The sequence below is a fragment of the Pieris napi genome, chromosome 23 (assembly GCF_905475465.1).
Source record: "Pieris napi chromosome 23, ilPieNapi1.2, whole genome shotgun sequence".
NCBI lineage: Eukaryota > Metazoa > Arthropoda > Insecta > Lepidoptera > Pieridae > Pieris > Pieris napi.
The window spans coordinates 3,542,885-3,553,801 of NC_062256.1; the positions used below are offsets into that span (position 1 = coordinate 3,542,885).

The 10,917-nt window shown below is 34.1% G+C and overlaps 1 protein-coding gene across 2 annotated transcripts; it reads left to right on the plus strand.

Annotated features, from left to right (window-relative positions):
• The first annotated feature begins 4,463 nt into the window (after positions 1-4,463).
• Positions 4,464-9,397, plus strand: LOC125061625. Of its 2 annotated transcripts, XM_047667136.1 has the most exons (5): positions 4,464-4,566; positions 5,379-5,448; positions 6,901-7,081; positions 7,535-7,737; positions 9,160-9,397. In XM_047667136.1, the coding sequence occupies exons 2-5, from the start codon at positions 5,384-5,386 to the stop codon at positions 9,356-9,358; spliced, it is 648 nt and encodes a 215-aa protein (XP_047523092.1). In that variant the 5' UTR covers positions 4,464-4,566; positions 5,379-5,383; the 3' UTR covers positions 9,359-9,397. The 2 variants fall into 2 exon arrangements, with proteins under 2 accessions (XP_047523092.1, XP_047523094.1); XM_047667138.1 differs by lacking the exon at positions 4,464-4,566 and having other exon boundaries at positions 5,248-5,448.
• The last annotated feature ends 1,520 nt before the right edge of the window (positions 9,398-10,917 follow it).

Below are 10,917 nucleotides of genomic sequence, written 5' to 3' on the forward strand. Positions count from 1 at the left end.
GCCCCTCCATACCAGCCTACTAGGCATATAAGGGCCGCCAACATCTAAAATAATTTTCCTCTCCGAAAGAAGATTGACAATGAAATTAGTTAAAAAATAAGGAACCTTTAATTTATTTAATTTACTTTTAAGAATATGTAACAAAACGTTATCATAAGCCGAATTAATATCCAAGAAAGCAGCGACTACTGACTTTTTATCTGTGAAAGCATTACGAATGTCCGTAACTAATATGCCTAAATTGTCACATACACTTTTACCTTTTCGAAATCCAAACTGAGTTGGGGACAGATATTCGTTATTTTCTATATACCATTCAAGCCGATTTTTAATTAAATGTTCAACAACTTTTGTTATCACCGATGACAAGACAATCGGACGATATGATTTAATATCAGATCGTACCTTAGACGGTTTTAAAAATGGCAGCACTATTTGACTTCGCCAAGATGGCGGTATGTCATTTGTCAATAGAACTTTATTTATTAAATTTAAAAAGAAATTTAATCCATTTTCACCAAGGTGAGACAGAAATGAATATGGGATCCCATCTTCCCCAGGTGCACTGTCACTGACGTAATTTAATACACCTTTTAATTCCACTAACGTGAAAGGTAGATTTAGAGAGGAAGGGGCGGCATCAGAGTTATTTTGTTTAGAAGAGTGGATAAAGTCTCTAAGTGGAGCAGAAGGAGGAGCCAAGCGATCAAGGAATTGATCAGCTAACTCTATAGGAAGTAACGACGTGTTAGAAGGATTGACAGCTGACCTAAATCTTTTGATATTTCGCCAAATGACAGTTGAATGTGTTCCAGGTGATAAGGTGCTACAAAATTTCCTCCACCCCTCAGATTTCTTTTTTTTAAATAGCTTTTTAACTTCTTTCATCACAGTCATTAAGGTCTCGTAGTTTTCCATAGACATATCATTGCGATAATTATGCTCAGCTGCCTTGCGTTTTTTAATACTTGTGGTACACTCTTCGTCCCACCATGGTGGAGATGGCAACTTATTACTACGCGGATTTTTCTTTGGAAAAACATTATCAGCTGATTCTAATAAAACAGTTTTGAAATAATTACTATCTGTGACATTAATTTCTGAGCAAGTATTAATTTTCTCTTCTACTAATAAAGTGTATTGACTCCATTTAGAGTCAATGATTTTGTGTTTGAGGCGAGAGTTATGAATAAACATGTTACTATTTTTTTTACAGGGAAATGAAATGATTATTGGATAATGATCACTATTGTAAGATGAACACAAAGTAGACCAAGATAGAGAAGATGCTAAATTGGGAGTACAAATGGACAGGTCAATGGCACTAATTGCTTCACCAGGTTTTGTGAGGCGAGTAGGAGAACCCGAGTTTAAAATGCACAGGTTATACATGTCTAAGATATCCAATAATGCATACCCATAACTATTAGAAACCGAGCTACCCCAAGATGTGTGATGAGAGTTGAAATCACCCAGAATCATGAAAGGCTGAGGAAGCACTGAAATTAAGTTTTTAATTTCATTGAAAATTTGCAAGGAGGGGTGAGGGACATAGATAGAGACAAAACAGATATCATCAACAATAGCTGCAATAATAGAAAAGCTGTCACTATGTGAAGGAAGAGGGAAGGAAGAAAAGGTGCTAGAGTTTCTGATGAGCAGGCATACACCACCATACCCATCAGCCCTGTCTTCTCTTAAGCATAAATAACCAGGGATTTTAAATACATGATCTGGCTTTAACCAGGTTTCAGATAGAGAAAAAATAAAAGGATTAAAAGTATTTATAATATGTATAATTTCATGTTTTTTGTTAATTATACTGCGGCAGTTCCATTGAACTAGCCTGTCCATGTTGGCCATTATTAATATGAGTGTAGGTATGAATTAAATTAGCAGCGTGGGACGGTATAGATAAATTGGGTTGTGAAAGTAATTTGATTAATGTAGTAATTAGCTCTGCTATTGTCTGTGAGTTTACATTAGAGGATGATGGATATGCACAACCATTAGATGGCTCTGGTATATTATAGTCTCTTACAAGAGACTCATGTGCAACATGATCGTAACCTTTACTTTGTTGAGGAGGGGTTCTAGGTTTAGTAAAAAAAGTTTTTTTGTAAGATAGTGTACGTGGAGGTGGTGAACCAGGCAAAACTGTATTTCCACCAGGAAGAGATTTATTTGGGATAGAGGATACTATATCTGCAAATGACTTAGATATGGGGGGATGTAGTTTTGATGCTTCAACATAGGACAGGCTATTCTCTGCCATTGATAGTTTAATGTTGGTTTGTCTCACATACTCTGGGCACTTTTTGCTTGAAGCAAAGTGCAGCCCAGAGCATGAGCAGCAAGAACCGTGGTCTTCCTCCACATTACAAGTATTTCCAGTGTGGCCCTGACCACACTTGTAACACCTAGGCTTTGACCTGCATTGGACCTTAGTGTGTCCAAAGCGGCAGCAATTAAAACATTGAATAGTCGGATATATATATAAATTAACGGGCATAGAGTTGTAACACATAAATACACGTTTAGGCAAAACTTGTCCATCAAATGTAAACACAACTGTTTGCGAAGGTTTCCATGTAGGTGTGTTGTTTACCATGACTTTATAGTTAAGTCGCCTGAGTTTCAGAATTTCTCCACACCCAATGGGTACGTTAGTGTTCTCCATAATATCCTCAGGAGACCACTCGGTTGGGACTCCCTTAACTAAACCCATCCTTGTAATATTAAAAGTTGGGATAAAAGCCTTCATGTTGTTAGCAGGTAAGCAGTTTGAAGTGATAAAGCTGTTAGCGTCTGTGTAATTATGAAAAGATAGTGTCATTTTATTTCTACCAATACGTTTTAAGCTTCCATTTACAATATTTTTAAAAAGATAATTTTTTAAAAATCTGCCAAACACAACTGGGTGTAAAGTTGTACTATCATTATCATCACGTTGTATTTTCTGCACATGTACCACAAACGGGCCATGGTCATTGGCATCATAACTAGCCCTACCAATTTGTGTGGGGGTTTTAGGAGAATTGCTGGTGGGAGGAACAGGCATTGAAGTAGTATCAGTGCAAGGAATAGCAGGCAAATTAACAGTGCTCTCAGGAAATACATCTTTACATTGACAGTCTGAGTGTTTACTACTTTCAGTACTACTTTTTCGTTTTTTTTTGTTACAATGTTTACAAACTTTGTGGAGATGGCTGCGCTTCAGCTTCCTTTTAGAAACCAAAGAGCAGTCAGAATCCATACCGGATTCGTTATGCCCCATCCACACGCTTGCCAAACAATGGCAAACAGCCAACAGCAAACAGCAAACACGGACGTGTGGATGGGTGTTTGTCGTTGTTTGCCTGTTTGTGTTTGTGTTGGGCAGTGTTCGGCATCGGTGTCGGTTTATCTTGCCAGATCAAAGGATGTTTGGCAAACAGTTTGCAACGTATCCACACGTTTGGCTGCGATCAGTATGCGCGCGAGCTTGCGGGAGGCGGACGTATTTACTTGATACACTTTTACGTTGGCGCGCAAAGCGTAAAAAATGTCTGATTGGTCAGCACCTACGATTTTGACATTTTGGAAGCTTATCAAAATGAGCTCATTAAATTTTTCTTCTATAAATTGTCTGAAACGAATAAAAACTTTTAAGTAAAATTAAAATAGGTCTAAAGCAGTACCTTGTACGATTTCTATGTATTTTAATCATCAACCATCGTCTTTACTTTCTTCTTTTTTTCCTTTTTTCTTTCTCTTGCTTTAATTTATAATAAAAATATGTCAACCCGAAAGTAATAGCTGCCACAAGCTCGTCGTCCGCCATGTTTGCCGATTCGGAATGTTATGAACGTTCGCCAAGCATGTGGATGGCTGTTTGTGTTGGGTGATTGTGGTTGGTGTTTGGTATTTCGTTTGCTGTTTGCGGTGTTTGTGACAAACAGCCAGCGTGTGGATGCCCCATTAGAAATCGTGATAAATGCAACCGCGGGGGGCGCCGTGCCCCCCGGGTCCGGAGGCTCGTTCATAAAAATCCGAAAAGCTTACCCCAACTCGAAGAAAGTAGAAGAAAATATAAATAATAATACAAACTACAAATATATACAAGTTTGAACTATTCTGATCACCTAATTGATTAAAAATATTATTTTACAACAAATTCAAACAAAAACTGCGCCCGCCAAATTCGAAGGTTTCCCGCGTTTTTTCGTTTTTTTATTTATCTCCGAGATTCAAATTTTTTTTTTTTTTTTTGGAGTTTATGGCCTGGTATCTAGACCTTTAGGCCAAGATTCAAATATAATAATAACAGTGCACAGACTAAAAATACTAAAATAGACGAATAGTGTGTTCTGTCAGTGCTTCGACACATCAATGATCAAGACGACACCTCCTTTCTCACGACAGCCTCGCATTTATGCTATGCGCTATCAAATAACTAATTGTCATTTGTCATCAGCTAATAGCTATTCATTTGTCTTATTTTTAGTGATTGGTCGTTAATTGTTTTGTAATTGAATTAAATTTACATAACTTTTCTAGTTATATATTAAAACATTAAGATTTAAGGTTAGTTAGTTCTGTCTTTAGTTTTATCTTTTTATTCATGATACACAATTATATTTTTTTTATTTACAAAAATTAAGTAGCAATAGGGCCAAATAAAAAAAAAAACAAAGACTTCATTATGCTCAAAAAATATATCTGCAAGTAAATTCTTGTTAGTCCTAAAAAAATGTATGTACTCAAGATAAACACAATTAAAAATATTTATTAAATCTGCAATCCTGTGGAAACTAACAGGACCTCTTACTCAGTCTTGTCTAAAACAAATTCTATTCTTTTTATTAGAATTTACCAGGAGAAGAACTCTACTTTTTGTTTTGTTAAATATTACAATAATGTTACAATCAATCTATAGTATTTCTGTTTAAGAATGAAAGTTGCTTTACAACAATATCTTGTCTATTTTTTAAATTCTATTTATAAATTCTGTAGATCTATACTTTTCTACTCATATGTTAGTCCAGTACATAATATGAACCTAACCCCCAATCTACTACCTATCATATATGTAAATAATAATGCTAGTGCTGATCTAAGCATTTATTGGTGCCTTAACCAAAACCTAAGAGACAAATGGAAGTGGCTACCCACATCATCATAACATCAGTATAACGACTTATATTTTAATAATCAAAAGCAATAAAACCTAAAATGTGTATATTAAATATGTCCATTTTTATGTTGAGCCAAATTTATAACATTAAACATATGTAAAATTAAACTAGTGAGAGGCTGCTAAATACTAGAGTATCCTTGAGGTAACTGGTCATTGTAGACATTATTGTTGGATATTTTAAAAGATCCAATTATTTTAGGAACAATGGCCTTCTCTGTTAGCCCCATAACTGAAAACGACGTAGAGGCTGTGCTCAAATTCATGAAACGGTATAATTCTGATTAAAGGGAAAACTTATGCTTTGCTTTATTTAAAACCAAATAACCAAAGCATGCAATTCACTAAATATTCGCGTAATAGTTTTCATATGCCTCATGTAGCTAGGGAGCTGGTGAGCATTAAGTATATGATTTGCTCATATTTCGTATTGATAGGAATTATACTTCAGATGAATACAATTTTTTTTTTGTGAATTAAGGTCATGGGTTGCTGCGATTTTAAGCTACAGGGATTTAAATCTATAAAAAATTTATACTAAATAATTTGCTCTGCCTCTGGAAAACGACGAAAATCTATGCAGACATCCAGGTCTCTGCATTATCACAAGAGGTAGATGTAAAAATGCAAAAAATCTCTACTAAATCATTTACTCGTAGCTGTAATTGGGTCTATTCGATTTATTAGAACCCCCTGAATACAAAAAAAAAGGTAGCAGACTTTAAAAAAAAATGAAAAACATAAAATTTAAATGGTCTGCTTTCAGAATATCAATGGCCTGGGTCTCATGATTTAATAAGCAATATAAACAGCAGTCAAAGAGGCAGGCAGGAGCAAATGATATACATAGCACAGTTTTTTTGTCGACGCTTTTAAGGCGCTATTAATAGCCAACGCAACGCTACCATGGTGTCAGACCGTTAATATTCATTATCGTATAATTATCGCTATTAATAATTTTGCCACGTGAGCAAATCATATACCTAGATAGTTTGCTCATCAGCTCCCTAGCTAATAAGTCATAAGCCTACATTTGTGAGTTCTGAAATTTGGTACATTCTGTCTTTTGTTTACTGCATTTACATTGTTCTACTTAGATGTTATATATAACATCATATTTCGTAACTAGAACTAGAATAGAATCAATCAAATAATCGCTTAAAACGCTTATATGTGTAAAAGTCTTAAATCATCCAGCGTTGTCTTGATATCAATTGGCGTCACAAATCTCTTCTGAATGGGTAATTCTTTGTTTCACTACAGTTAACAGTCTGTTTGTCTTGTCTGCTTTTCATCAATAAAGTGATAAGAAAGTTTAAATATATATAATAATAGTCTATTAATAATTCGACTGAGATTTGGTTTCTTCCTATTTGTATCTATAATATATACTAATCTTCAAACAGATATTTAAACACATAGCTTTCAACAGTCCCAAATCGTAATTGAACAACAGCAAAGTTGAGATTTAACATTATATTCACAAGAAAGGCTAAATCAGCAGTTTTAAATCAAAATTTGAATGGGAATCCTGCTAGTCTAATCAATTTCAAGTACCACCGATTTGTGTCGTTCTATGACTGTTTCACTACAAAATGCTTTCATTTCTAATCTTGCTCTTTCTTTAAGGCCTCTATTAAAAAAATCCTAACCTCGTACTATAGACCTGCTGATGAAATCATGAAGTTCTAGCTATTTGTTTAAATATACGATATTTATTTCAGAACATTCTATGTCGATGAGCCGATTTACAAGGCTGTAGGGTACTGCACGTCTGAGAATGATGACACATTTGATTCAGATGAATATTGTAGGCACATTTTACCAGGAGTATCCTATCAAGCAAAGGATAACGATGGCAACATTATCGGTGCACTTTTATGCGATATTTGCCCGGTTGCAAATGTGAGTCGTATGAAATCAATTCACTACATATAAAATATATTCACTCATATTAAAATCAGTGGCGATACAACCTTTTTACGTCTGGGCCTCAGATTTCTATATCTGTTTCATGATCATTTGTCAATCTAATTGGCAAGTGATCAGCCTCCTATGCCTGAGATATGCAGTCGACTTTTTGAGTCTAAGGTCTTCATCATCGTTTGAGCGAATGTTAAATGCACACAGAGAGAAAAACCATTGGACTGTGGGATCGAACCTACGACCTCAAGGATGAGAGTCGCACGCTGAAGCCACTAGGCCAATACTCCACATATTAAATATTATGTATTTAATATTAATATCAGTGGAAATTTAATAACATTATAATAATCGTGACTCAAATTTTTCAAAAAAATTTTTTTAAGACACGAGAAAAAATGTTGTAAAGACAATAAATACTCTTATATATTTCAGCCGACAATTTATACCCACGCTCTTAGAGATTGCCGATCTCCAGGATATAAAACAATTATTCAAATGTGTATAGTTCGTGAAATGCTAACAGAAATTTGGAGCAAGTTTCCAAATGATGTGAACTTGATTGAAGTCAAGATGGCGTCTACTGACTCACAATGGCGGAATAAAGGAGTCATGAATCGGCTAATGGTTGAAGTGGAGTAAGTAAAATCTATAATATTAAGCTTCGGATAATATAATGCTATTTGAATAAAACACTATTTTGACCGGATTGAAGTTATGTATTATTATAAATTTACAACTATTTAACATAATTTTAAATTTATCCGACGTTTCGCGTCTAATAAGTAAAAAGTTAAAATAGTGTTTTATTCAAATGAACCTAAGTTATGTTAATCAAAGACAATACTAAATATAATGCTACTCAAATTTCCTTGTATATATGTATATATAAAAATGATAGTTTAGAGATAAAACAGACCTATTTGATTTAGTAAGTACAACATCAAGACAAATTTTCGTACCAACAAAAAAAAATACTATTAATTAAACATTAATAAGTCCCAGAGCCGACAAGCGTACGCACAAACTGACTAACAATTTGCGACTGAGTACAATCGTCTATTGTATTACGGGTACTATTCCTACTGCTTCGCAATCTGCGTAAAAGCGCCCAGAAGTCATCATCTTGACGACTCATTGGTCTAGTGGTTAGTACCCCTGACTGCGAATCCATGGGTCCCGGGTTCGATCCCCGGCTGAGACGAACATCGATGTGATGAGCATTTGGTGTTGTGCTTAGGTCTTGAATGTTTAAATATGTATTTATATGTCTATCTATCTATAATATGTATGTATATCCGTTGCCTAGTACCCATAACACAAGCTTCACCAGCTTAGCATGGGACTAGGTCAATTGGTGTGAATTGTCTTAAAAAAAAAGTATGAGCCTGTGCCATGCCCAAGGCACTGCAAAAGCGTCCCAACAGCATCCAGTACAGTACTTATATATATATTGAGCGCGCATGGCACTTAGCGAACCGGCAGCAACTAACCCATAGTGCGCATGTGTAGAAGTTTTTGTAGTAAGCCTTAAAAAGGGTTAGTCCTTGACATTGTCATCGTTCTGTCTAGACACGGCAAATGGTTGTACAGTACGTGGCAATATTGCACAGTAGCAATCATTACATTGCCGATTTTCCAAATTCTAATTTCCATATACATTATTAGATTTAAGCCCGTCACAGACTTAGCTATAATATATATTAATATACCGTACTATAATATATATTATAGCAAGCTACCACACACTGAGAAATATATATTTTGCCTTCATTTAATTGATGTCTTGCTATACCTTAATATATAGTAATATGCAATAATGTATATTTCGGTATCGCTTGGTGACACAGAAATATATATTATATCTGAGTGTGCGGTCACGCGAAAATTAGTATAGAAAATATATAGTATTATGCCTAGCCATAAAAATATTAATATATATTATAGCTAAGTCTGTGACGGGCTTTATTGTTTATCAAAATTTAGTATTCAGAACTGAATACTTGCATACCTATTTGATATTGGGAGTTTCTGGTACCTCAAGTCTAAGTCCTTTTCAGAAACGCAGCAAAAGAAAACAATATCCGATTACTCCGAATGGAAACCTCCAGTGCGTACTCTGCCAAATCGGCCGAAAGGCGTGGATTTAAGTGTATTTTTAAACGGCTTTATACTGATTTCCAGCTTGACGGTAAACCATTCATTGTAACCGAACCACCACATGTAGACGATCGTGTATATGTGAAGGAACTGTTTTAATTGCTTTTGTACCTTTACTTAATAAATACTCATTTTATAGAATTGTCTATTATTTAAAGCCATCAAATTTAAAAACATGTGTGTACTTATGTACACGCGTTATACTTCTTTTTACAAGATAAAAATCATTTTATTTTTTTCATCTTTCACCTTATTCTACGTTTGTTTAAAAAACGACACTAACAATAGAAAAAAAGGTATTTAATGCATTGAATGTTTTATTATAACGCATTATCTAGTTAAATAAAGTTTATTTAAATATAATAAAAAAAATATTTCCAAATAATTAAAGAAATGGACATTTTTTATTTTAAAATGTTGACTATGCTAACTTGAGGGTGTCGGTTTTTTGTGACGGTATGCACGCGCATCGTAAAAATTTACTCCATTTTCCCTAACGCGCCAAAAGAAGTATAACTTCAAAAACATAATATTTTAAATAAGTTTAGAATTTTTAAATTTCTCGATGTCATTATGTGAGAATGAAATTGAAATGTTCATAAATGAAACAGTATTCTTAACCTTAATACGATTGCCATGTTAGGTCAAAGTTAAAAATCATTCTTATAGGTAACAAAATGTACACTTATGAACGTCAAAAAGAAATATTACATTAAATGCTTCTAATTTTACATTTACTGCCAGTTCTCAAATCAAGGTCGTAGAACGGGAGAGAAGAACTGGCAATAAACTCTCCGCCACTCTTAATCACCAAGTTTTTTTGTTTTACACGTTTTTAAGGAGCTGCAACCATTACACCATGTTCCACATGACATCTTAAGTAATAAATAATAATAAATAAAAGTGTGTGTGTACAAAGTACACATGTCAGAAGTGGAACTTCAGTAGCAAACTAATCTTGAATTGTTGTTCATATTTATACAAATCTAAAAGTTTAGATTTCCGATACTTAGAGGGACGGAAAAAGGAAGATATGTTAGGAATTTAGTTGTCATTAAAATATTAAGTGTCGAATAATAAATAATGTGACGGTAATTTTTTTTCCAACGCCGATAAAGAAGTTTGACTTCGAAAAGGAACATGGCGCGTAACCGAAAAACGTGACGCGTAACGAAAAAATATTACACTAAATTTTTTTCCAACCCCGATAAAGAAGTTTTAAAAAATTCAATTCAATACTTCAATACATTAAAAACAAAGGTTTGTCCTCTATCAGCAGGAGGCATGGTGAAATAGGAGCACGCACTTCTCGTGGGGGTATGTTTTTCAAGGAAAATAAAAGTCAAAAAAGGATGACAATATTATATTAACAGACTTTTAAATACAATCTTATTGCGTAACATTAAATTGTTCATAAGCACACGGAACAATATCAACTTTGGAATACTTTACCAATACATGCAGCTGATTTAGACAAACAACTATTCTATAAAGCCCTGTTCAATAAATTCAAAGATTAACTAACTTTGGAAACAAAAAATATCACATTTCACTTCAAATAGAAATGGTAACTGAAAAAAGCAAAAGTATTGATTCATATTTTGTGGTATTATTCTATTATAATTGCATTTGATTTTTTAAGAGTTCTAGAATCGAAT